This window comes from Colletotrichum godetiae (assembly GCF_030913485.1).
Source record: "Colletotrichum godetiae strain CBS 193.32 chromosome Unknown BDP55scaffold_9, whole genome shotgun sequence".
Lineage (NCBI taxonomy): Eukaryota > Fungi > Ascomycota > Sordariomycetes > Glomerellales > Glomerellaceae > Colletotrichum > Colletotrichum godetiae.
The window spans coordinates 47,388-73,065 of NW_026851257.1; the positions used below are offsets into that span (position 1 = coordinate 47,388).

Genomic DNA, 25,678 nt, shown 5'->3' on the forward strand with positions numbered 1-25,678 from the left:
GGAACCGCGCTAACAAACATTCAACGAATATCGGCACTATCCAGTGCATCATAGTGGTCGAGCCGCGCAACTCATATGACGCAAGAAGAATACCGAAAGCAGATAGTCCATACCAAAGCATTCCTGTGACATCTATGACTGTGTACTCTTTCGTTGTCGTTCAGGGCGCCGCTACGGCGTCGAGCATGCAACTTTGGACACATGTCCTCTGCTTCCGCACCACGTCAAATTCCGTTGACAGATTACCATTCCTCTAATCACTTCTCGTAATCCTCCTCGCATTGCGTCCGGCCAGTCGAGCCTTGGTGCGATCCCCAATGTGGAGGCATTTGCTTGCATCGCAGCAAGCTTTCTCGCACATTCGGCGAACCCGGCCGCGTCGTCACCATCATCGCGTAGTTTTGGGGGCGAACGAGATCACGGTATTCATGTGAGTGACATGGTCGATGAGACCGTTCGTCATGAATCCAAGTGTTTAGTCTCCATAATGCTTGGCGAGAGGGTGATCTCCTTGATGCCCGAGACACGCTTCTTCTAAGTGATGTGATCTGCTGGTGATATACGGCATATATCTTTTAGCCATGGTGCCTGTTGATGGCCATTTGAGAAATGGTGTACGGAGTACTAACTACTTGGGCATCCATTCACGGTAAGCCTGCTGGTAATCTATCTTGTGGAGCACCACCTCAAAGTCTACGCACTATTACCTTAGATGAGGCAAGGCAGGAAATCTTACAGGCTTGGACCACGTTGAGGCCTATTAGCGTGCGCCTTGCAATAGGAATACTGGCTTACCTGAGGTCGCTAGAAGCCTTGAGATCTGACTTGCAGTCGTTTGAATATTAGATGGCCTCGGCCTTGGTAAGAGGCGTGTCTTGGCGTGGCTAGGAGTAGTAGTGAGAGGGGTAGTAGGTGGCCGTGGTGATCTACAAGGGGGCAGGTCGGAATGTAGTTGATTAAGGTGGTTAGTAAAGGATAGGGGAAATGCTGGACTGTCTCTTTAGAATTGTGAGTATCTGAAAAGTGCTGTATTACACACCATTTACGAGTAGAATGACTAGTAACCTCTTGATTTGAGAGCCTCATTGAAAGACTCTGGGGGCCGCTAAAAGGAGCATGTCTCAGGTCAAGCGGGAGTACCCGCTGTAACTCATCCAACTCGCATTTGCGCTGGCCCATGCCCTCGAGGATTGATAGGGTATCAAGAACTTGCTGATCTCCGCCGTTGATTAAGATTCGGATTCTAAATAGAGGCACGTATTGTTTGAAAGGTCTATGAGACAGTGGGAGCAAGGGCTAGCGGAAATATCAATCATTCGAGGTTTCACGGCTGAAGCGAGCTTCACCTCGTGCTGGAGAGGATTATGGGGGATAGCGCTTCTGGTCTGAGCGGTGTGGGCGGCTCGGCCGCGACTCATCATCACGGTCATTGCCTTGCCTCCCCCGCTTGACTCTGTGTTCATCACGGTCGCCGTCATTACAATGTCAGTGGTGATGAAAATTGCAATGTCAAAGTCAACATAATGCAACACAAATGCATTGGGTCTTGATACTAATATTGGCTCACGCCCCTTTCGGCGTATTGAACAATGATACTGTCTATGCTTTCTGACCTTTCTACTATAATTTTTACCAGTAGCTACTGGCTATACTTACTTACTGCAGTAAACCATTCATTTCAGGGCAGAAGCCCGAAAGAATGGGATCTGGGTTTTGTCAATGTCAATCAGTGGCATAAGGTAGATAACGCCGTCGCATCGGGTGCTTCGCGGAGAGCGGGACTTGTCGGCCCCCGGGGCTAACGAGAGTGCAGTGTAATTTGTACGAGAGTGGGATCAACCTAGCTCTCTAATGGGGCAACAACATCGCCGGCTTGTCAATTTTCTTGGATTGATTACACGTAGTTTCTGAGATTGCTCTAAAGGAGAAGGTGTTCAAACTACCTCGTCAGGATCCTCTTCATCTTCATCTTAGCAGGAGTGAGAATAGAATGTGTGTATTCACCTACGATGCTTCAGTAAAGCTGGAGGTAAAGGAAATTGGACTTCAATATGGTTTATTTACACACTACTAATTAATGTACAACAACGGAATGGTATGTCGCCCACAGGCAGAGTGGGATACCGACACATCTTGGCGATGATACTGGCGCAGGTGACTCTCCATACCTTAGATAAGGTATGCTTATCTCTTGATGAATTCTTACATATAAGATCATAACAAAAACATCGGAGAACACGCAAAGCGAGTGTAGCTACCAGGAAACCGGACTTGGTGTACAAAACTAGAATGATATACACTGTTTGCTTGTAGATTTGATGGCCCTTGAGCTCTCAACCAGGTAGGATAGAATCTAATGACTTGTGCTTTGATTGAGATAATCACCAAGAGACGATGGACTGAAGCAAGAACGTAGGCGACCATTATTTATCAACAGATATATCTGGTAATATTTCATGCTCTTCAGTACCTTAGTGGTCCCTGTTGAACGAAGGTATAGGCAGTGTAATTGGTGTTGTATTGCTTGAACCAGACAAGACATATGGAGGTGGACGGCAGTCCCTATTATACATCCAGTGCTCAGAGAGCCTCTGTAAACAATGTTAGGTCGTGCATTTCAACAGTCCTCACATACGCTTCAAACCAGCACGATGGTTTATGAAAATCAAGAGGTACCTCGTCGAAAACGTGATCTCTACTCAGTAGCTTATGAAATGACTTTATTCAATGGCGGTATGGAGTTAAAAGACTGGAATCGGCATTCGAGTTTGGGACTTGAACGTGATTCTCCCCCTCCCTTACTCAACCTCTATTCAACACGTGAAATCAAAGGATCAAGCGCGTGCCCACCTTGAAAGTCTTCGGAACCGTGGCTGTGGTCACGTACACACAGCAATTATGCGTCAAGCCCATTCATTGATCCTTAATTCTAGGCGAAAGGTTGAGGAAGAAAAGGACACTGTCGACTTGATGTACCTCATCTTCCCTATGCCCGTCAAATAACTCGCTGAGAGAATCTCGGCACACCACTCGGATTGTGGGGTAAGCAAAGCGTCCCGCGCCGCGCCGCACAGGGGTGGGATGCCGTGACGGGACTGGGCGCCCCGAGACGCGAGGCGCCATTGGACGTTTTCAAGGTGGGTTTGCCATGCGCGCGGGGGCCTCGGGGGCCGGGATGGTGCCGATCGCCCGTATAACATTCGTTCCAGGGACGGGCTCGAAGCCATCAGTTTCCGAGCCTAGCCTTTCTGTGAGAGTTCTGTTGAACGAATGGTCTCTGCCTCCTTTGAGAGACCATGTCACTATTCAGTTAGATCACGAGATCCTATGCCCGGCTCATCGCTCACCCACATACGGAGACAACCCAGACTTATTCCCGCCCTCTACCCAAGTTGTTATCGACCGACTTCAAAACACTCCCTTCTGCCCCGTTGTACGACCTCTGTGACGTGCACGGGCCACAATCTGACCACCTTTGGAACGTCTCTGTGTGAACAAATCAGGCTGGGGTCAACCTGGTGATCCCCCAAACTTACGATCAGACTTGGGTTGGTTGAACCAGTCAGAACAACTCGGAAAGTTCATCTGACAAACACATATCAATTCTTAGCCCAATCAACCAAGGCAAGAGTCGATGAGCGCCCTCCGGAGTTCCTCAGTGTCATGACGACAATGGACCAAGATCCCGACCACGAGCCGGCGATCCGAAGTCTTGGCGGCCTGGATGTAATCGACTCCAACGGGGACCTCTACCTCTTCGTGGGAGAAGACGTGGAAGAGAAGCCCAAAAACTACTTTGTATGTTCCAAAGCGCTCGCGAGAGCCTCGACCGTCTTTCGAAAGATGCTCTATGGCGGCTTCGCTGAATCGCGACCACATATGGCCGACGGCCAGCGAGATTGGACTGTGGAATTGCCCGATGACCGGCAAGAGGCATTGGAGTTGCTGCTCGATATTTCACATGGGCGGTTTGAAAAAGTCCCTGAACACCTCGATCTCACACGGTTATACCAGTTTCTCGTGATCACTGAGAAATATGACGCGACCAGCATTACGCGTCCGTGGGCCCGCGGATGGATGGAGTCTGTCAAGACGAGCATGCAAAATCCACTACTTCTCGGGGTTGCTTATGAACTTGGAGACGCTCTTACGTTCAATAATATGGCAATGAAGATTGCTACCGAGTGTTTGGTTGACGACGACGAAGATCTGGTGTTTGGATACAGCGGAGAAAACCGGGATACTTACTCATACAAGCTTTGCAACATAGAATACTTATTCCCGTCTGGCTTAGTTGGTACGTATCCAAGTTTCTGATGGGCGAGAACTCCGCAATGGGAATCACTGACACATATTCTAGATGACGCCACGACAATACGGAAAACTCTACTGACCACTATGCTGGAACCCTACGCCAGCCTCTACATGACCCTAAAACACGGAGATCGATGCATGTCATCACCACAAGATCCCACGGGAGGCAAACGATGCGACAGCATCCTCTTAGGCTCACTTATTCGGTCCTTCGCGGCTCAAAAAATCGACCTCACGGCCCCGGACCCCGTCTCGGCGTACCGCGGGAGCGCTTCGGCGCTTCAGTCCGTCCTGCTCAAGCTCGAGTTGTACACGGTTCACTCGGGCTTCTCGCACCCGTCGTCGACAACGTTTAGTTTCGGGCAGACGACGCATCCGCGGTTTGGCTTCACATTGAGCGCTTGCGAGCATGTGTTGCAGTCTGGACTGCGGGAGGGCGTGGAGAGGTCTCTGATGCTGAGGGGGGATATGAGCTTTGTTCAGCCTAAACATAAGGAGTATCTGCAAAAGCAGGCGCAAAAGACGGGCCTCTCTAAGTAGCAACAATAAAGTTTGTGACCAGAGCACCTTCAAGCATGAGAACGTATTTGGAGTCTGTGGCAGAGATGGTCTCAATTCCTATCTAGCACAACATTCTTCCTTCAGCATGCACGGTGAAGTTTGACGCATTGTCGGTTCACCAGTATACGATCCAGGCGCTTCCTTTTTTCTCCTTGACCTAAGAGAGTCGATTTCCTCATGTCGTGGAGATGGTCTGATAGACTGATATCGGTCAACTTATCTTTGTCAGAGGCCGCCCGGATAAGGGTTAGTTAGAGGTAGTAAGGGGTCCAAGCAAAAATGGAGCAGCTCAGATATATGTACAACGCAGAGAGTCCACGTCGAGGGAGGAGTAGATTTCAGTAATTCATGATCTTACACCTGACTGCAGTAGGCCTCTGAGAGCTTCCACCCTGTGTCAGCACCACTATTTGACAGTCTTCTACCGTCAACATAACAATGGTGACATGCTCTTCGTTATCTTCCCTATCCGCGGGCTTGGGTCCTTGAACTCTCCCACCCATATCAAGGATCCGTATCCCCGATGAATCGGAACGTAAGTGTGAGTCCCCTGACCTTCTCCTCCTTCTGTCCTTCTAATTCTATCATGCACTGGCCAACCTCGTAGATGTCAGTTTCGTAGCATTGTAGTGCATCCTCCTGATCTTTGTTCGTATTGAGGAAGGCATGACCCTCTACGCAACCTGTCTTGTAAGCCGGCGCATCCACCAGGGCATTGTACTTGTCACCACGAACCCTTGCAGCACTATAGACGGGCTCTCCAATCCTAATCAGGTTCTCCAGGACGGAAGGGTTCACAAGGGTGCTGCAGAGGAAGTAACAGACTGGGTACTGGTCCTGGGTTGGGAAGAGACGTTGATCAAACTCGAGGTTGGACTCGAAGCTCGGTCGGTGATGGGGCAAGGTAGCCTCGGACCCAAGGGTGGGATGCATGAAGGTGGTGGGAAGTGCCTTCTCCGCCTTTTTGTAGCGGATGAATATGGGCTAGAAGGTTGATTCAATATCGGAAAAGTGATCGAGGATCGTCTTCTTGGTCGCTCCGTCAACCTTGCAGAAAGAGGCAGGGGCTCCGTTGTTGTTGGTGCCGGTGAATCCCGAGAGTGGCACGGAAAAAGTACCGCATGCTATCTTGACATCCTTAGGGGTGGAGAAAGGACCTTCTAGCTTAAGGAGGTAGGTGCTGGGCTTCTTCTTCATCACCTTTCGGCGTCGTGTGACGTCTGAGCCTTGGGGAGGCTGTAAGAGTATTCGTACGACTCCTTGTCGTAGCCCTGATCCTCCTTCTCAGCGCGAACCATTTCCCATTGAAGATCAGATACCCGCACTCGTGCGACGTTGGACCTGTGATCTTGGATCTTTTGTGCGGCACCAGAGTATGTGTAGCCGAAGAGGGACTGCCACCTCTTGATGTCGTCGTAGTCTGGTTTGATGTTGTCCTGCCGTGTAACAACCATGGACTCAAGCTCGGGAAGAAGGTCGATATTTTCGGCTCAAGTAGTCCCGTTTCTCAAGACGGGATGACTCTACGGATAGAAAAGTGTTGTGAGACTGGGATGAGAGATGCAAGATGTGTGGTGATGGTTCGTGGCTCCGGGCGAATGAAAATGGAACGAATTAACTACTAGTATTAAATAGGGCTCCGGAGATAGCTTTCTCGAGTGGGTATGCGGGCATAGAGGTTGACAATCATGTTAGTGACCTCAACTTGCAACAGGCCTTTGACAAACTTTGCACCATGATGGATGAACGCAACACTGATAAAGGAAGTACTCTTCGCAATTTTGACCCCCGCCATGTCAAGCTCCATGCTCGTCTATCGCCGGAGAAGTTGTAGATGTTGCGACTATCGTGGCGTTGTTGACGTCGACGTTTCTGAAAACGTTGGGAATCCCATAGCATGGGCGTCAGACTGCTGTTCAAAGACACTGGAGTACTATGAAATTGAGCTGCATGATTACTAGAAGACTGCCGTTAAAGGATCTTTCATCGATGCAACCAATGGTCTCTCGGTCAGTCAAACTCTTCACTACCTTGACTATTGTTCGGCACTTTACCAAGCGCCGCCTCGCCTTGCCAGCCCTCGTTTCCTAGCTTGACAATTGCAACTACTTCTTCCCTCTCGCAACACATCATTTTTCTTCTGCTTTGCCTGTCAAATCAGTGCGCGCCGGCGGAATCGACCTCGAGTTCGTATCATGTGTTCGAAAATGAAGTCAACGATGCCTATCTGCTCCATGTTCCCGGGGGATTAGACATAATTTATCGATTCGTAAGGTTAAGAGCCAATAGGCAAAGAAACAAGGGGTGTCACACTTCTATTGTTCCTTCTTGTGGTAAGTCAGAGACACAGTCTTTCAATTTGCAATCGATACTGTCCCATTTCCTTTAGCATCTGTAAGGAGGGCAGCTCTTTCAAGGCAGGAATCGTCACAAGTCTGGGAAAGAAGAAGCAATGAAATGACCGTCAGTAGGCATTTGAAACGAACGCGATTGGATTCGCTCGTCGCGCAGTGGTGCGTATGATTGACATTAAATGCCTCTTGTTACATGACCGTAGGTAATGCGCTATCATCCTGGATGACAAAAGTTGGCGGAACGAGAGCAAATGCCAGTTAGAACGGCGACTCTCTCACGTCGTAACTCTCATTAATCTGACAGGCGGCCTCCCAACAATCACTTACACGAAGCCCTAGCCGGATTGTGGAAGATGCAAGGAGGCCTGAGTGCCAAGGAAAAATCGCTCATACACAAAAGGTCAACACAGACACGGTCGGATTCGGTGGTGATGGACAACCATTACGTTAAAATTACCTACAGGCTACTGCTTACCCGTGGGAAACGGGCAACAAAGGACCCAAATAATGTCAACGCCATTCCAATAGGCTGCCGAGCCTATGGAATGCTCTTGCATCCGAAGACTTGATCTGGCAAGCCAGATATCAATGCACGCAGCAACATGAGGATCTTAATCCCTCAACCGAGACATCACATGGCTTTCGAGTCGGTGAGACTGTTCCTGTGCAATGTTGATACGAAGCACAGTGAAATCAGTCATGGTCGATGGCAGTTAAAAACCGCGGGATAGCAGGACTTCAGTTCGAGTCCGTTTGGATTTCGCTCATCCTGATATTCTCCCGCCATTTAACTTCCTCGTCAACAAACTCCTCATGACATCATCCGTATGAGCCCGACAAGCATTTTAGATGCCGCTGTCACAGATGCCTCAACCACCTGGGTGCCCGAGAAGCAGCCAGGTGCCGTCGCAGCAGCACTCTGTGTCGCATTCGCCCTATTAGTCGGCCTCGTGCTCTACCTCTTCGGATGGAAGAAGATCAGAAAGCTGAGGCATCCACCGCCGCCTCCTCCTCCACCAGCTTCTCTACATCTTACAACGGCAAATCATCACCGCAGTCAGCATGATGCATCCGATCCGTCGTCTTTGAACCCCTATGGCTTGCCCAGATTACCGAGGAAAGCACGGATGGCAAAGCTGACCTGCGGAAAGCTCGAGTCATTCGCAAAAGTCGCCGAAGCCAAGACGTGTCCTGTTTGCTTGGATGACTTCGTGGCTGGAAGTGTTGTTGGACAGTTGCCGTGCGGCCATGTCTTCTGCTCGGCTTGCATCGAGCTTTGGCTCCTCAAGCACGCTTACACATGTCCGTTGTGGTACGTCTCCCGAGCTTATTTCATACAACAACTCTCGATTGCTAATCTTTGTGATTCTGTTTCAGCCGCTTCAATCTTGAGGCTGGCGAAGTGCACTCCAAAACATGATGGAAGAGCATTCAAGGACCAGAGAGTACATGGGTACATTGCTCCAGGCATGGCTTTGAAGGAACTTGCGCTTTGGGAGACTTCTCAGATCATCGCGGCCTCAACCAATACAGCCGGCCTTTGCTCATATACCGCCATGAGAAATGCCAGGCGTGAATGCTATATACTAGGTCTTGGCTTCAAAAGTACTAAAAGCTCCATACTAGTAAATGGCCGTCAGTATTGGCCGATCTACGCCAATGGGTTGGTAAAATTGTGTTAGCAGATGCAGCTACAGTCAATCCTTGAACAATCTACTTCAAGGACTACTGCTTAATTCAGCTCATGTCACTATCAATTCTTCTTGAATCAACCTGCGAACTGAGAATGTAGATAGCAAGAACCAAGCCACCAAAGAATGACCCAAAAACTAGCACATATTCGACCTTGAGCCACAGGCTGACGCACTCTAACGGCTGGTTGCCTTCAGGTATTCAGACCCCTGTGTCTTGAGCGGCATAGCCTTCCAAGACCCCAAATCCGCTCGCTAAACACGTTTATGCCTCCTCGCGACACCTCAAGGCCCCTGAGCAGTGCCAATCATATACAATACCCAGCAGCAGTGTTACGCCAAGGTACGATGGGGCATCGAAACTTGTATGATTGCATACCTGATTGTAATATTCACGATAAACAAGTATAGTTAAGAGACCTCTGCCATACTACATGTACCCATGGGCGATAATGAATGTCTTGGTCAATCCATCGGCTGATTGCTAAATGGTACTTGTGACCAACCTCACCCATGTGACCAATATCGAACCAGCAGCTGCTTCGTGCTGTGCTACATTCGGCCAAAAGCAATGCGTTTGTCACACGTGAAGCCCCCGAAGAAGGACTTATCTTGATCAACCCGTGCAATCCATGTCATCCGTAAGACTCTTTCCCGGCGCTGTGCCACTCTCAACGAGCTGCATCTACTGTGGCGCGTCACTCGTTGCTCGTCATCCCTTCACATGAACTGTTCCCGAAAAGGATACGCAAGGTTCTCGGGTAGTAAGCTCACACGGCGAGTTGTATTGAGGATTTGAAGATAAATCCCTACCCTCGTGTCTCTTCACCCGCGAGAAAAGGAATGACGGAAACTTTGATACGCCACACGAGCCGGCCATAACAGAGCAACAAAGCTTGCACCTGTCTAAAGCCTGTACAACTACCTCCTCTCCAGCTAAATACATCGTCAAGTGCTGCTTGAACTATCTTTTGGGGCAGCGACTGTTCATTCAAACACTTCATCCAACGACAGAAAGACGCATGTACGCTTAGAATCATCCCAGTTTTGGCATATCAATTTCAGAACTTAGAACTGACACCGACAGTCCCCTATCTACGAGGCGAAGGACGAAAACATGTCTTTGATTGCACCATCACTGGAATCCAGAGAAACAATGGAGAGCGAGGCCACACTAGTTGGCGTCCCTGAGACGATCCAGCCAGCCTCGGCAAATCGGGCTCATCATCATGATCATTCTATTTCTGGTCGGCACACCGTCGGGCTATTCGAGTTTATGAAGGTCATGCTGAAGATGACGCTTCTATGGCTGAATCTCCTCCTTCTCCCCTTGTGCGGCTGGAACGCTGCCAACTCTACACTAATTCTTGTCATGCGAGGGGTCCCACTGGGAAAACAACTGGAAGTATTTCTTCGTTTCTCTTATAACATGGCCAAGATGGAACTCGGTGCAACTGGACTGTCCATATGATACTATTGGAGAACAGTCTATTTCCAAGCTTGAAGGCAAAATACTGGGAGTTAGTCACAGTGATAGAAGTGATCACTCGTACTGGTGTGACGACCAGCAGGCGGCGACTAGGAAGGTGCAAGATCTCGACGTAAAGGTTGAAAAGATGAAATTAAGTATGGACATGAAAGGCTACGAATGAGTGAGCACATGTAGGTTGTTTCTAATTAAAGCGTTGAGCATTTCCTGCGCACCCCTTGAAATTGTACCAAGAAAATATTCCGAGCCATGGAATTTCTCTACTGAAGGTATTCGCCGACAAGAGCAAGGTCACTGATGGCTGCCAGCCCATACAAGGCAGCATCATTCGTAGAGATCCACGATGCCTCGTCGATTGGCGCCAACACATCGCTGCCGTTGAAGTGCACAGTGCTCCAAGGGGCAGACTGCTTTAGTCCGTCCGTGTTGAAGAACTCATTCCAAGCACGAGCCGCGAGAGTTGCATTGTTCGTGCGGTGAGCAGCATAGGCAGTGAGACGAGAGTGTCCCTGCTTGAGACTCGTGTTACCGAATCCCTTGCCGTACCGCGCCGTCTGCTCAGCGGTGCTGGCGCTGTAGTAGTAGCTGTAGTCGTACCACGCCTGCTCAAAGCCATCAGGGACATCTTCGCCGGCATGCTCAATGAACTCGGCAACGACCTCCATGAGGCCGAAGACGGCGGAAAGGTGGGACACGGCGACAGTCCCGTTGTTGTTGGGGTCCGCGGGCGGGGGGCCGAGGGTGCCGTCGGCGAGGTTGTACAGGCCAGAGCCCGTGACGAATCCGTTCTTGAGCTTGGCGATGCTGGCGGCGGTGTTGGTGAGCTTCGTGCGGGCCTCTTCCCAGCGGGAGCCGCGGCGCTCCCATTCGAGGAGCCATGAGGCGGCGAGGGAGGACCAGTCCGTGCCGAGCCCGACGGCGACAGAAGAGTTGGGAGTCGGGACCCAGCCGTCGGTGCGGACCTTGCGGTTGGGGTCGAGGACACCGTAGGTCTTGTCCGTGTCGAGAATCTCCTCAATCAGCTCGCCGGTGCGCTCGTCGCCGCCCGTGACAAAGAAGAAGACCTTGCGGTACTGGGGCGTTGAAATACGGGCCTGCTTGGCGCTGTCTCCCCAGTGCTGAACACCATGGCGGGTTCCGAGTCCCTTGTACTTGCCAAGGTGGTAGACGTCGACTTCGCCCGTGTGGCGGACCTGGGCTTCAGCGAAGCGGAAGACGTCCTCGCGACCGGTGCGGAGGAAGTAGTTCCAGAAGAAGAGGTCGGGAGAGAGCTCCGAATTATCCCAGGCGTAGCCTCCAATGTCATAGCGCCACTGGTGTCTGTCCGTGTCGTAGGCGTGGATGAAATCGCCGTGGTCCCAGAAACCGTACCACTTGCGCTGCTCGACCTGGCCCTCGTAGAACTTGAAGAGGAAGTCGAGGTGCTTCTCGATGTCAGCGGCGAGACCTGATGGTGACTCGGCCGGAGGGGCCCAGTAATTGCCGATGGCTTTGGTCTCGGCGAGGTATTCGGGTTCGCCGAAGAGGACGGGCGGGTTGTTGGTGTGGTCGGTCAGGTCGGCGAGGAGGGTACGGTTGGGGGTCTGATCGAAGCCATAGAGGAAGATCTCGTTGGTTCGGGCGACGCCGTAGGGGTTGTTGAAGCCGGGCTCATAGTCTTCGTAGGTGATTTCGAGCGCGTCGAGCTGCTCCGCGTAGGTATCCTGGCCGAGGCCATCATGGTAGGGACGGATATCTAGAGCGGGCGCCGAAGGGCTGTAGATCCAGATTGTAATCTCACCCCTGTCCGTGGCAGCATTGGTGATGTCGATGCCAGTCGGGTAACGCTTCCAGAAGTTGCGCAGGCCGACGGCGAGACCACCCTTGGTGGCACCACCGAGGTAGGCCAGACCGCCCGAGCGAGTGCCGCCGGGGATGTTGACCCAACTCTGACCGGCCTTGGTGCGCTTCTTCAGTGTGAAGCCGTCAGGGGAGAGCTGTGTCAAGCTGAAGTCGCTCCAGGTTGGAATCCACTTGAGTCTGGTCGTGACTCTCTGATCCCACGTAGCGGGGTCGGCGAGCTCCACGCCCTCGAACTGGTCGTTGCGGATGTCGACACCAGGGTCTCTGCGGAGACCAGTGATGCCCTGCACCGCTTCGCTCAGGAGACCTCCGTTGATGCCGGAGATTCTGACGTGGCGGTTGTACTGCTCCTCGCCCTCGAGGGGAACCTCAAAGCGGATGCCGAGTCCAGAGATAAAGTCCTCCTCCGCGTTGCCATCGTAAATGACGGTGTGCACGATGCGTACAGCCTCGGAGTTGTGGTAGAGGTAGAAGCGGAGGATGAAGGGAAGCCAATCATCGTGGCTACCCTCGCCCGAGTGCTTGCCACGGACTGTGACGAGGGCACGAGCAGTATTGTCCTTGCTGACGGTGACCTCTTCAATGTTGCTCTCGAAGTTGAAGTAGTTGATGGCAGATTGACCCTTCAGTTCCGCCTGATCTTCGACGCCGGACTGAGAGTGCAGCACAAGCTTTCCGTTCTGGCCGATAGTCTTGCCAGAAGCGGTCTTGATCTCGCCAACCACAGCACTACCCGACTTGGGGAAAGTGATTGCGAGCTTGCCGGTGTCGACACTGACGGCATCAGATGAGTCGGCCACCGTCAGGCCGCCAGACTGCTGTCTTCTGGCACGGGAGAAGCGCGCCGTCGAGTTGGACGACGAGGATGCGCTGACCGTGTACTCGTCTAGAATCGTGTCGGACTCGGGAATCGCGTGGCCGGTCCATTTGATCGAGCCGTCAGACCAGTATGCCGTCACCCAGGTCTGCAGCAAGCCGCCGCCCGAGAGGGAGAACTCGGTCGAGTTGGAAAAGTATTTTCCGCGGGCCCAGGGCAAGCCGAAAGTCGTACCGGCGGTATAAGAGGGAGTACTGCCGAGCCATTTGACGGTGGCGCTGTCGCTGGTGGTGTTGTCGAAGCGTTGCGCGCTGGCCGTGCCCATGAGGCCGGTCAGGGCAACCAGACCAAGAACGAGCCGAGACATTCTTAGAAGAACAAAGAGTGAGGAACTCAAGATGTCTAGCTGTGCACCGTTACAGCAGCTGCAAAAGGACGCGGAGGTCGTGTTGCTCTAATAAGAGCTTACTACAACTTCGGGACAACGGCAGGCGAAAGAAAATGTCATCAAGTTGACCGCGTGGTCCGCCGAGTCTTGGCTCGCAGCACAGCCTGGGGATGGCATCATCCGGTGCGGTGATCTCGAGTCGTGGGAGTGGACGGATGATTGCCTTCAGACTTGGCCCGACGCGATCTCAGCGCGCATGATGCCATCCGTTCGCTCCATCTTTCTCGGGGGGTCGCCCGCAATCGAGTAGGATGCTACGGTGCTGGTGGCCGCTAGATCTGCAGGTTAGATGAAGCCAAGGGACTCCCCTCTTTCTCTTGAGTCGGGTCACGGAGCATCATACCTTCAAGAGAATAAAAGAGCCATATGAAGCTCTGTGTCGATCTAGCTGCAGATGGAAGGGTAAGCTCTCATCTTTCGGTGCAATTGCACCGATGGCGGAGGAAAGGAACCGGGGAAGGGTCCAACTTCAAGATGTCCAGGGGCACTTTGTCACCTCCCAGACGGGGTAATTAGGCCGGGATGCAGGTCCCGCACATGTTCCACCGAGAGACCGAGGACTTCCAAGGCTTGGTTTCCTAGGATTTTCAACTGCGATCCAATGGGAGAGAGCCGAGAAGGATGCGGGGTAAACGGCTTCTGGTGCTTGATGGTGAAAGAGGATGAAGAAGCGAGATTAGACTTTTGGGTATGCATATTCGCAGAGTGATGGATGCAGGGGGAGCTCGTTGTGGGAAGAGCTAATAAGGTAATCGAGCTTTATTGCGACCTCGAGCACGCAATATCATCATCTCATGTCGAATTGAGTAACTGGCACCACAGTCAATTATCTAGAGCCTGCACCCATGATATCAGCAGCAACAAACTTAAGGCTTATCAAGCCGTAGCAAGATTCGCGACCCAAAGATGACAGGGACGTAGACGCAGGAACGTACCAGACTGCTGGAAAGAGACCTGGGGCCGGAATATCACCGATACCACCCCGAAAATTGCGTAAGGACCGCACAAAGTCTCGTGATGCAGGCTTATCTTTGGCTCATTGCCGCCATTGATGGTTTCAGCGCACTCATCAAAGACGACATGTTTGATCACGAAGAGGTGATCCGGGTTTGAAGCTATCATTGACGTTCATCATCTCATCTCCTCTTGAATCGGTCACAGGACAGGGGGTTGAGTGGGTAAAATGTGCAAACCGCGTTACACGCAATGCGATGAACATTCGCGAAGCAAGAGAATTCCCTTTCGGCACGTCCCGGGACGTGCTGAAGAATACGGTTTACGCTTCACAGGGTACCGGCGGGAGACCTCACCACTCAAACTCATCATTAGCCTCCGTCCGGGCTTGTCCGCTCTTAGATGGTTGGGTATCTTACAACACCTGGCACTGACCGCAACTTCAGACCATCCAATACCTATCCTATGTAATGCCTCGTCCGATTGACTTGATAGGTAGTCGATGTATACTCTCTCGTCCTTCCACCGCCAAAGCTTAAGATGTCGGCATACTCATCTCATGTAGCCATGCGCTGCCTCACCATCGGCGTGATCCGAACACCCCTGCCGCGACCTCGGCTTTCGGGATGACACCTTGATTATTGCAAGGACAGGGAAGGATGGAGCAATGAGAATTTTAATTACAAGTGTTCTTCACCGAACTGGCCTGAAGGGTTCCACGTATGGAGAAGCACCTAAGCTTTTGGCTGGTGACTGATGCCTCCTGGATTTACTTTTAATGTGGGCACGTACTTGGTATATCAAAGGAAGACGGCAGGGAACACCAACACATTTTCATGAGTTCATGATCGTGGATTTAAGAATTATGCGTGCGGGATTGACTATCAAAGCATTGAGGTGAGATACATTGGGAGAAGATTAATACATAACCCTTTCTACAGGAAATGGCAAACCTCGCACGAAAACCCCTGGCTTAAAATATGCAGAAATTGAGTGCTAAAATATTATCCTTACTCTGCTCGTTCTCGTCCTCGTTACATCTATATCGGACTGCTACATATCGTATACGAGGACCGTACCTAAGTCTTTAAAGATCCCCCTTCTCCTGTGAGACATTAGACTCGGCATCTGTAGGCCTCAATTCATCATGCACGGCCTCCGTCTGATCATGAGGCTAATCATGTTTCCAAACCAGAAACCAGATGGCAATTTGAAATAGCACTAGAGGCAGATACACTACCATCGTGAAATCCGACAGATGTGTGTACCTTTTGCCTGTATAGTCAAAAAGCATTTTGCCTATCAAAGAGCCGGCGCAAGAAGTCCAAATCAAGCCAACCGCCTGCGTCCAGACATGACTTCTAGAGACAGCTATCGATCAGAGTACTAGCCAAACGGTGAGTACATATCGTCTTTGGATACATTTAGTGCGAAATGCTTACGAGGCTCGACTGCTCCGCCCAACCATACCAGAACGTGAAGAGTAGCGATGGTCGTATGTCCGAGGATCTTTATCTCGATCAAGGGAAGGTGCATCCCGAAATCGTAGAGGAGAGGGCCATTAACCGCACGTCCGGTGAGGCGAGTGGATTCCATTTCTGGCTGTCACATGCGCAATACATATTAGACTTTTAGATGGCAACCAATAACAGCTTTGGTTTCGTGGTGTAGTTGGTTATCACGTCAGTCTAACACACTGAAGGTCTCCGGTTCAAGTCCGGGCGAAATTATTTCCTTTTGCTGTTCGATCCATCTTTGATATAGATGTGATTACCATTGGGTAGGTAGTCTGTCAAGGTTCAGCCACTTCTCATGTAAACTTCTGTTCTTCTTCCTCTGTGCCAAGTCTCTAAAGAGCCACGACAAGCCACTCCACCGAAATGTTCAACTTTGAAGGATTTCTTAATCATTCAGCTATTATTTTGGTCTTGCTAGCTCAATCAACTTGGTGTTAAGGTTAATCCGCGCTCGTACTTTCTCGAAATAAAACCAAATCCCGGTCATCTTCACATCCCTCTTCCTCATGCCGTCGTCTTTTTCGCATCATCATCAACGTCAGCTGCCTCCAGCTGGCCTGTTGCTGCCGCTGTTTGAGCTACCTCAGTCCCCACCGCCTCAGCTTCTGGAGCCGATTGACCCTCAACCGTTTCCTTGCCAGCAACCTCCGCTTCAGGATTCTTGTCGCTCTCAGTCTTCGTAGTCTCCTTCCCTTCAGAAGCAGGCGCCTGGGAAGGCGTCGACTTTCTAAAGATGTTTACGCTCGGCAGCGACCAACCCTTCTTCTTGCCATCCTCGGCGACTGTCTCCGCAGGTTGGGTCTCAAGTTGGCCAGTGGCGGCTGCCGCTTGAGCAGTCTCGTTGCCGGCGGCTTCGCTTCCAGTCTCTTGACCTTCCTTTTTGCCGTCGGCAACAGCCGAATCTGCCTTCGTAGCATCGATTTCCACCTTGGCGACATCCTCTGCATCGGTCGTCTTCTCGGCCTCTGGCTTCTCCCCGTCGGCTGGCCCTTGAGAGGGGGTCGACTTTCTGAAAATGTTGACGCTCGGCAGCGATGCCTGGCCTAGAGAAGAGACAGAAGCAGGGACCCTGGGCATATTCGGCATGTTGGGCATCGCTGGCATACCCGGCATACCTGGCATACTAGGCATACCAGGAAGCCACCCCTTGACGCCCGTGCCTGTTGACTGCGCGATGCGGAAGAGATGCTGCATGTACGTCCGCTTCTCCTCTGTAGTCATGTTCTCAGGGTTCATATTGCCCAGCAAATCCCCCTCGCCATCGGCGGGAAGTGGCACGAGCGAGGCAGCAGCGGCAATGTCAATGGGCGACTCGTCGGGCATTTCGCCATCTGCTGACTTTGAACCCTCCTTCTCGTCGACCTTTTCAGCGAGCTTGTCATCTGACTTTTGTCCAGGTGCTTCGGTATTGGAGATGGCCTTCTCCAGCGTCTCCTCGACCTCGGCGTCCTCCGCAACCTCTTCGGGTGGCGTCTCACGGAACTTGGGGTCGTCGACAACCGGCTCCTCGCTCTTGAACCACTCAATCACCAGGTCAGCCGCCTGCTCAGTCATCTTCTCGTACCCCTTGTGCTTATCAGCCTGGAACATGGCCATATGCGCCGCTACCTCGTCGTCGACATCTGGCAAAACCTGGCGCGAGAAGAGGGACGAAGCAGGATGGCTTTCCTCCGGAACGGCGCAAAACGTCCGCTCGGGGACAAAATAGCCACCCTGCCAGTACCCATTCTCGCCGAGCGACGCATAAAAGTCGTGAATCCCGACGCCCTTGAGTGCGCCCATCCGCTCGAGGCGGCGGTTGAGTTCCTTCTGCTTCATGAGCGCGCCAACGAAAGTGAAGTGGTCCGAGAGCCAGGCGAAGGACTGGCCGACATTGCCGCGGTTGATGTACGCTAGTCCCTGGCCGAGGGCATCGACACTCTGCTGGTAGCCCTCCTTCACGGAGTTCTTGTTGAGCCCCTTTATGCCCTTGAGGATGGCCTCGCGGTTGACGTAAGCGGCGACGCCGCCGGCAGCGATGGCGCCTACGGTGCCTGTCTTCACGGCGACAAGCTGCCATGTCTTCCAGCCTGGGTTACGGGTGGCGGTAGATGTCACGGCCGAGGTTGCGGCGCGGCGGGTGCCCAGACGGGCGAGGGTCGAGGGTGCAGCGGCGGAGAGGGCTGTCATGACATTGAAGACGCTGCTGACCTTTTGGTAGTTGGAGAAGCCGCCGTAGACGAACATAGACCTGGCGAGGCCGTTGTAGGGGGTGTCGAAGGTGAGGATGCCCTGGATGAGGGGGAAGATTGGATCGTCTTCTGACGGATTGGACTGTGCTCGCTCATTGATGGCGAGGAACAGCGAATCTGCGGCGACGAATCCTCTGAGGTGCTGTTAGCCTTTGGTCCTACAAAGTTGCAGGTATCTGGACACTGCCTACCCCATAGAGTGGGCAACGAGAACGACTCCGACTTCTCTGTCTTTTGGTGGCCAGGGCTTCTCGACGTTGGCCTTTCTTACATCCATGACTCTCTCCTTGAGCCTACGCAGTGTTAGGTTATTGCAGGATACAGGCGACTGCGAGCGATGGAGTGAACTAACCATGAGAGAAACGCCTCGGTGGCCTGCGCCAACTCGCCTTTGGTCTCATATTGAGGGTACACGATGGACTCGACCCGATGGTCTGGAAGTTGCTTGGTGACTGATCGCTTCAAGTCCTAGATCACAAGGGTCAGTACGGAAGTCATGGTCACAGGAAAGATGGCAGCCTTACATCTGGAAAATCGTAGAATGTATTTTCATTCCCCTGGAAAGGTTTGTACTTGTTAGCTGCTTGCTGTGCCGGCGCATCGATGGCTTGCTGTTGTTGACTACTCACTTTAAAGCCATGGATGAAACACAGAAGCAGTGTCCGAGGCATGATGGATCACTACTAGGTACAGTAGTAGAGAATCAGGAAAGGCTTAGATACGACTAGGTATTGTGGGAAGGTAATATTTCACAGAAAGAGGATGGAATTTGCTAGGTGTTTCGTAGGTAACGGGTATCATGAAGGAAGAATATGGCCAACATGAACGGCTGGTGCTCAAGGAGTAATATCCCGCATCTTCCCTCCCCCTCCTTCTCTCTCTCTGACACACACAGGCATACTCAATACACCTGATGAATGACCAACCAGACACTCCATGCAGAGCAGTGACGATTGACTGAGCGTTTCGTGCATGTGCAACGCCTTCCCAAGTGTTCCAGGCTTTTCCCAGCCACACCTTCTCACTGTGAAGCTGCGAAAGCTGCGTGGGCGCGTGGCGAGTGCGTCCTCGCCTTGAGCCAATGGCACTGAGCGCAAGTTCGGCCAAGACGTCACCGACGACGTCATGCTGAGTTTGGGGTTTTTGGGGAAGCGACGCACGGCACCTCGCACTTTTGGCGTCTGGGCCACTCATCTCACAGCTCACTCACACTCTCTCACTCACACACACAATCTCTCAGCCACTCACTCACATTTTACTCACTCGCTCACTCTTTTCAGCTCAGCAGGTCTGGGCCACCTCACCCCCATCCACTCATCCATCCCAGTCCTTGTCAAAATTGTCACTGCCAAATCATAACCCTGTGATAGAGACTCACCTTCCATCTTCTGCAAGGTGCGGCACGTCACATCAAAAGTCAAATAGACGAGCCCGATGCTGATCCGTCCGGTTGGGTGTCTCTCAGTTGGATTGGTTGGTCCTCTTCCACGTGCGATCCAAGATCTTCAGCTCACGATCGCATTGATGCATGACCCCCGGTCTGTCAAATTGAAGGATTTCCAAGATTTGACCGCATGGTATTTTTTTGCTTATGATGGACTCCAAGATTCTGGTTCTGATCTGAGCCATCCTTGTGATCCTATATTATCGTCCTGTCATACCATTTCCATCCCCCACCCATTATCCTTCTCACTTCGCCGGAGTGGTCTTATTCTTCAAGTACCCAAATGACAACGTGGGGTCGAACTTCCAAATCTGCGTCTCATTCGCTGCAGATCCATAATCCCATACCGTGTAAAAGTTCTTCAAGAATGGCGTCCCGATCAACACAAATCCAGACTGAGCGCCATCCTCGAACGGAGGCCAGCACGCATCGTCCCGGTACGCGAAACCAGGTCTCGCCAACTGATCGCCCGGGATCTCAATCACCTGCGGGTACCGATAGTCTCCAAAGGAGAACTTGAAGGACCACGATGAGTTGAATTCGCTACAGAGCGGGATGTGCTCGCCCTTGAGGATCTTCGTGTAGTTCATACCAATCGACTCGTACACGGCCAGGTTCTGCTTCGTCGGCAGCGTGATTGACCCCGCGCCCGTGTCGAAGACGACGCGCGCCTGGTCGAAATCCGTCTGCGTCTCAATGATGCTGCCGTTGCTCGTCGTCCGCGTGCCGTTGACCTTGAGGATCGTGGACCGCCAGACGTCATACGTGCCGTCAACGCGGGTGATGGGGATCGTGACGAGTTCGCCGTCAACGTACTCGTCCTCGCGGGAGCCGCCGATAGTCAAGACGCCGTCTCCGGGGACGCCGCTCGTGTTCTTGGCCTCGGTGCCGTAGTAGATTCCGAACTTGGCGGCGTCGAGGTGGCCCTCCGACATGAGGGTCTCGACAACGGTGTTTGCGCCACCGTCGATGATGGAGCTGAAGCCTAGGCCCATGAAACCGTCGGCTGCGAGCGCGGCCCAGTTGCTCTCGTTTGCGGCGATGAAGGACTGGTCCCAGGAGAAGTTGCCGACGGTCCATTTCTCGGCGACCGTGGGGCCGGCGACGTCGCCTCCAAGGTAAGGGATGACGGCGCTTTCGCCTGTGTAGTGGCCGCTCGTTGAGGCGTTGATGCTGTAGCCAGTCCGGTCATATCTATCATTACATGTGTCAGTGGCCATGATGGATCGTCATGCTTGGAGTCATGATTCGATATAGACGTACCCGCTCACGTTGTTACAATTGCCCTTGGCGAGGCATTGGCTATCGGTCGCCCATGAAGACGAGCTTCCCGTATCGAAGAGGAGACGGAACGTTTTGGCTGGGGTTCCGATACCGAACTCGACGACTTTCTGTGATGATTGCATCAGTATTGCTTTTCATCGCCAAAGAGTATAGATGAAACTCACGTAGCCATTGTCAACAATGATGGGCAGATCAAGTACAGCCGCAGTCGCAACGGACGCGACCGCCGCCGCCGAGAAGAAACGAGTGACGGGCGACATGTTTTAACGGATCTCAAACTGACGTATCCAAACGATTGACAGAACGTGCAGCAAAAAAGGAGATGTCAGACGAACGGCCCAACGCGATGGATGTGCCATCTTTAAAGAGAGAGCTTATTTACTTGATGTGCCCATCGTCCCGCATTATGGCGATCATTTGCAACCTCGTAAAGGGCGGATGCTGCAGGGAGCCTTAGTGGGGAAGGTCAATCTCGACAATGCCGGGATTCCCTCCAGACTTTCACGGAGTTCAGTGGGTGACAGAATAGGATGCCGCCCAACGCACGAGCGGACCCCTTCATATGACCACCAGCATTATTGTCATTACCATACTGCGCTTTCTTAAGTATGTTTTTGAAGGAACATACAGAAGAAAACAGTAAAAATAGTGACCGTAGTGAAAAGTTGCAGCTTCAGTAGCAGCAGCAGTAGTGGAAGCAGTGATAGCAGCCATCTTACTGCCGGCCAACCCGCTCGACGTGGGGTGGTCTGCTGCTATTTTCGTCTTTGGTCGTATTGCTCCGCCGTCCGCCTTTAACCTAATTCCCCGGCGCCGTTTTCTGTACCGGCGTGGCTGACGTGGTCCTAAGTCTAAAGATCACGCGAAGATCGACAGCCAGCCGAACACAGGGAGACACACGTTTGGATCTTGGCCTTCAAACTCGAGCTTCTTTTTCTTCTTCGGCTCTACCTCGAACGACAGACAACGACTCAACCTTAGTCGGGAGCTGTGTCGAAAGACTCTTGACTCGTAGCTATGGTTCATCCCGTTTGCTTGTGCTACCCTGGCAGCCCCTGGCATGCATCTTCTCACTCTGTTAGCCTTTGCAGCCCATTTACTTGGCTCTTCCAGGGTGCAACGCCCGGAGCACAAGGCGACTTATTTGCGAGAGCGAGCGCAAACCACCAAACTCTCTCGGACAAGATAATCATCAATTGAATGTCTTCGAGGCTTTACAGCTTTCGATTGTTGTTTGTACGAGAATCTCTTCACATAGTCTTAGATTAGACTACTATTTACACTCAAGTCTCGCCACTTCATTGCGTCTTCACAACAACTTCAACTCCCTCGAGGCCCGCACCAGAAGCCGTCACGGTAATATCTCCCGCAACACCCTCCTCAGACTTCACAATAGCCAACACAAGACCGCTATACGCTTTGCGCACCAACGACGGGAACGCAACCAAGTCCGCCGGGTCACCATTATCAGTCGCCACAATCTTGCCAGGCCCGCTCACGGAGAAGGTAATCTCATCATCTGCAAACCGCACCACATCGCCGTTCGCATCCAGCACCTCGACAGTCACAAACGACAGATCCACGCCGTCGGCAGCGATCGTCGTACGGTCGGCTGACGCGCGAAGCTTTGCGGCTGCACCGACAGTGCGCACCGTAGTCTCGGCCCAGTCTGCGCCGTCTTTATACGTCGCCACCCGGATCTCACCGGGCTCGTACACGACGTCGTCCCATCGGAAGCGGTACGTCAGCTCTGCGCGCGTCTGCCGGCCCTGCGAGACCCCGTTGACGAATAACTCCGCCTCGTCAGCCGACGTGAACACATGCACGGGAGTAACCTCGCCGACGCGATCCTCGGGCCAGTTCCAGTGCGGTAGCACATGCGCAAACTTGACATCCGGACGCCACCGCGCCTGATACAAAAAGAAGCGGTCCTTCTTGAAACCTGCGAGGTCGATGATGCCAGAGTATGAGCTGCGCGCCGTGTAGTAAGGCGTCGGCTCGCCGAGGTAATCCCAGCCCGTCCAGACGAACTCGCCTGCGACATAGGGGTGCGTGTCCTGCGCCTTGAAGACTTTGTCGGGCGAGGAGCCAAAGTTGGCAGAGTAGAGCTCGTACGCGCTGACCTGCTGCGAAGTGAAGTTTCCGCCCGACGTGTCGTTTACGGGGGCGCCGGTGTCGCCCGTCACCGGGAACATGTACGTCCCGCGCGTGCTCAGTGCTGAGGCCGTCTCGCTGCTGAGGATCATCTTGTCGGGGAAGGCCTCGTGGAAGTCGGCGTACAGTGGATGCGTTCTCACGCCGGGGAGAAAGGAGTAGTTTGGCGTGTCGCGGATGCCTTCGCCCTGGTAGTTCAAGCTGAGGACGTCCATGGCAGTAGGGAAGGACATGTTTGGCTTGGCAAAGTTCATGGATGCTGTGGATGGCCGGGTGGGATCTTCCTCGCCCACGATGCCGTGCAGCTCGAGCGCGGGGACGGTGCCCGGGTCGCCAATCTGCTGCTCCGAGACCTCATTGCCGAAACTCCACATGATGACGGAGGCGTGGTTGCGATCGCGGCGCATCATGGCACGCAGATCGGCCTCGTGCCAGTCTTCAAAGATGAGGTGGAAGTCGTTTGCCGTCTTGTTGCGGTACCACGAGTCAAATACCTCGTCCATAACCAGGAACCCACGGCTGTCCGTGAGCTCTAGGAGTTCAGGAGCGGGAGGGTTGTGGGACATGCGGATGGCGTTGCAGCCGAGCTCCTCGAGGACCTCGAGCTGACGCTCAGCGGCGCGGGTGTTGAAGGCTGCGCCGATTGCGCCGAGGTCGTGGTGGTTGTTTACGCCTTGGATGAGGACGTGTTCGCCGTTGACGAGGAGGCCACGGTTTGCGTCGTAGGCTACAGTGCGGATGCCGAAGCGGGTTTCGTAGGTGTCGACGACGGCGCCGGCGAGAGTGACTGTTGTTACGGCGACGTATCGGTTTGGTTTCTGGGTTGGTGGCGGGCCCCAGAGGAGGGGGGATGTGACGGTTGTTGAGCCGTTGACTTGGGCTTTGCTGCCCGCCGTGACGGATGTTGATGAGCCGGCAAGTTCGGCAACCTTGGCTCCCGGCTTGTCTGTGGAGGAGTCGAGGAGGTGAATTTCGGTTGAGATTTCAACGTCCTGGTCGGATTCGCTCTTATTCTCGATCTCGACTACTAAGTCTACGGTAGCGGACTCGGAGGAGACGTCCTTTGTGGTGATGTAGGTGCCCCATTGCGCAACGTGGACAGGGTTGACCTTGGTCAGCCACACATTGCGGTATATGCCACCTCCAGGATACCAGCGTGCCGAGTCTGGAGGGTTGTCTAGTCGGATGGCAAGGACGTTGTCTTGTCCACTCTTGAGGTGTGCCGTGAGGTCGAGGCGGAACGAGTTGTACGGGTAAGGCCAACCACCGACCAGGTAGCCATTGAGCCAAACCATCGCATATGACATGGCGCCATCCACATCGAGGAAGATAGATTTGCCCTCATCCTCGGGGGTGACTGTCAACGATCGACGGTACCAACCCACGCCATGCACAGGCAAGCGGCCCATCCCACCTCCAATAATGGGGTTCTCCTCGGTATAGAACGGGCCCGCGATAGCCCAGTCATGAGGCAGGTTGACACTCTCCCACGAACCATCGTCAAAGCTCGCCGAGGCATACGAGACATTGCGCGAGGGCTCGCTGCCGGGGCGCTCGTAGTGCTTGGTCGGGTCATTGATGAAGCCGTTTGCTGACGGAAGAATCCAGGGCTTCAGCGCAAAGGTATCGGTGAGGTTCTCGAGGTCCGGGCGCTGGTCGTAGATCAGGCCGTCCGGGTTGAACTCGGAGCGCCAGAAGCGCCATCCCTTGTTGATGCTCACGCGCTCGCGGCCGCCGGTGGTCGGTGTGGATGTGTTCTGCCGGGGTTGGAGGGTGAGAGCGTTCGCGGGGTGGAGGATGAGCAGCAACAGGCTCAGGAGAGTCAGCCCGAAGGCTCGCGTCGGCAACGAGGACCGCCGTGAAGTCGTCATCATCTTGACGGGCGATTCTGAAGTGACTGTGACATTGCCATACAAGCATCACGCGCCCTACCACTGAGTCTTATATGGCGGGCCATGATGTGGTCTTCATGTTCGTATCCCGTCGGCCAGGCTAGGAAACTTTTCCTTGACGTATTTCCGCCCCATCGTTCGGCGACGGATTTCTAAAAGACTCCACGAAGAGACCGCGAACCCCTCGCACCAGGTCATCATCCCTCGGCTTTGCACGACTATTGTTGATGGGGAATCACCGAACCATGGGGTCCAATTTCGGGTGAAAAGACTCCAGGCACTCCGCACCCCGCGTTTCTCCGCACGGTAGTACGACGGTACAGGGGTCCGGGGCGCTCATAGACGGCAATTCTACGATGTATTTAGCCTGAATCTTTGCTTTGATGTGGTCATTGGGCCGCCTGTGATCACTATGAGGGGCACATTTCTTGGAGTTGGCTGATCCCCTAGGCAAAAGTTAGTTTAGAAGCTCTTGGGGAGTTGGAGATCGCCTCTGTTGTCAGTCTTTCCCCCCACCTTCCGTGTCTTGACAGGATCATGGCAGTATTGTGTGCTGGCTTTGCCGGCTGAATACTTCCTCGCGTGACAAGGAACGAGAGGGAGGATTTCCGCCATATTGGTTCGATGGAGCAACAGACTCGAGTAGCGCGTCATGAAAAGCTAAGCACTTAATTAATCCTAACAGC

The 25,678-nt window shown here is 53.0% G+C and overlaps 8 protein-coding genes and 1 non-coding gene across 9 annotated transcripts; 4 read left to right on the plus strand and 5 right to left on the minus strand.

Annotated features, from left to right (window-relative positions):
* Positions 1-3,672: 3,672 nt before the first annotated feature.
* BDP55DRAFT_691770 (uncharacterized protein) lies at positions 3,673-4,854 on the plus strand (the record flags this gene model as incomplete). The annotated part of the gene is made up of 2 exons (XM_060577026.1): positions 3,673-4,297; positions 4,361-4,854. The coding sequence occupies 2 exons, from the start codon at positions 3,673-3,675 to the stop codon at positions 4,852-4,854; spliced, it is 1,119 nt and encodes a 372-aa protein (XP_060432685.1).
* A 344-nt stretch (positions 4,855-5,198) lies between these two features.
* On the minus strand, positions 5,199-6,228 carry BDP55DRAFT_653832 (uncharacterized protein). The gene has a single exon (XM_060574219.1). The coding sequence runs from the start codon at positions 5,806-5,808 to the stop codon at positions 5,380-5,382; it is 429 nt and encodes a 142-aa protein (XP_060432686.1). The 5' UTR covers positions 5,809-6,228; the 3' UTR covers positions 5,199-5,379.
* Positions 6,229-7,777: 1,549 nt separating this feature from the next.
* Positions 7,778-9,391, plus strand: BDP55DRAFT_653838 (uncharacterized protein). Its single transcript, XM_060574220.1, has one exon. The coding sequence runs from the start codon at positions 8,057-8,059 to the stop codon at positions 8,909-8,911; it is 855 nt and encodes a 284-aa protein (XP_060432687.1). The 5' UTR covers positions 7,778-8,056; the 3' UTR covers positions 8,912-9,391.
* Positions 9,392-10,037: 646 nt separating this feature from the next.
* BDP55DRAFT_628989 (uncharacterized protein) lies at positions 10,038-10,391 on the plus strand (the record flags this gene model as incomplete). The annotated part of the gene is made up of 1 exon (XM_060571966.1): positions 10,038-10,391. One exon carries the CDS (start codon positions 10,038-10,040, stop codon positions 10,389-10,391), a length of 354 nt encoding a protein of 117 aa, XP_060432688.1.
* Positions 10,392-10,499: 108 nt separating this feature from the next.
* Positions 10,500-13,575, minus strand: BDP55DRAFT_426108 (uncharacterized protein). Its single transcript, XM_060567485.1, has 2 exons — positions 10,625-13,575; positions 10,500-10,562 (listed from the first exon to the last, which is right to left on the minus strand). The coding sequence occupies exon 1, from the start codon at positions 13,433-13,435 to the stop codon at positions 10,670-10,672; it is 2,766 nt and encodes a 921-aa protein (XP_060432689.1). The 5' UTR covers positions 13,436-13,575; the 3' UTR covers positions 10,500-10,562; positions 10,625-10,669.
* Positions 13,576-16,126: 2,551 nt separating this feature from the next.
* On the plus strand, positions 16,127-16,200 carry BDP55DRAFT_t98. The gene has a single exon. It is a non-coding gene; the product is annotated as a tRNA-Val (tRNA).
* Positions 16,201-16,941: 741 nt separating this feature from the next.
* On the minus strand, positions 16,942-18,889 carry BDP55DRAFT_510040 (uncharacterized protein; the record flags this gene model as incomplete). The annotated part of the gene is made up of 5 exons (XM_060567702.1): positions 16,942-18,352; positions 18,410-18,511; positions 18,571-18,686; positions 18,743-18,775; positions 18,848-18,889. Coding segments are annotated over 5 exons (1,704 nt in total), but the record flags the coding sequence as incomplete, so codon positions are not given.
* Positions 18,890-19,907: 1,018 nt separating this feature from the next.
* BDP55DRAFT_546626 (pepsinogen c) lies at positions 19,908-21,206 on the minus strand (the record flags this gene model as incomplete). The annotated part of the gene is made up of 3 exons (XM_060568675.1): positions 19,908-20,856; positions 20,926-21,053; positions 21,111-21,206. 3 exons carry the CDS (start codon positions 21,204-21,206, stop codon positions 19,908-19,910), a joined length of 1,173 nt encoding a protein of 390 aa, XP_060432691.1.
* Positions 21,207-22,126: 920 nt separating this feature from the next.
* On the minus strand, positions 22,127-25,214 carry BDP55DRAFT_426117 (glycoside hydrolase superfamily). Its single transcript, XM_060567486.1, has one exon. It carries the CDS (start codon positions 24,972-24,974, stop codon positions 22,245-22,247), a length of 2,730 nt encoding a protein of 909 aa, XP_060432692.1. The 5' UTR covers positions 24,975-25,214; the 3' UTR covers positions 22,127-22,244.
* Positions 25,215-25,678: the final 464 nt, after the last annotated feature.

What these genes read in the sequence shown, in the direction of transcription:
- BDP55DRAFT_426117 (XM_060567486.1), bottom strand. Translation starts at nt 24,974, where the DNA reads ATGATGACGACTTCACGGCGGTCCTCGTTGCCGACGCGAGCCTTCGGG.
- BDP55DRAFT_426108 (XM_060567485.1), bottom strand. Translation starts at nt 13,435, where the DNA reads ATGTCTCGGCTCGTTCTTGGTCTGGTTGCCCTGACCGGCCTCATGGGC.
- BDP55DRAFT_653832 (XM_060574219.1), bottom strand. Translation starts at nt 5,808, where the DNA reads ATGCATCCCACCCTTGGGTCCGAGGCTACCTTGCCCCATCACCGACCG.
- BDP55DRAFT_653838 (XM_060574220.1), top strand. Translation starts at nt 8,057, where the DNA reads ATGAGCCCGACAAGCATTTTAGATGCCGCTGTCACAGATGCCTCAACC.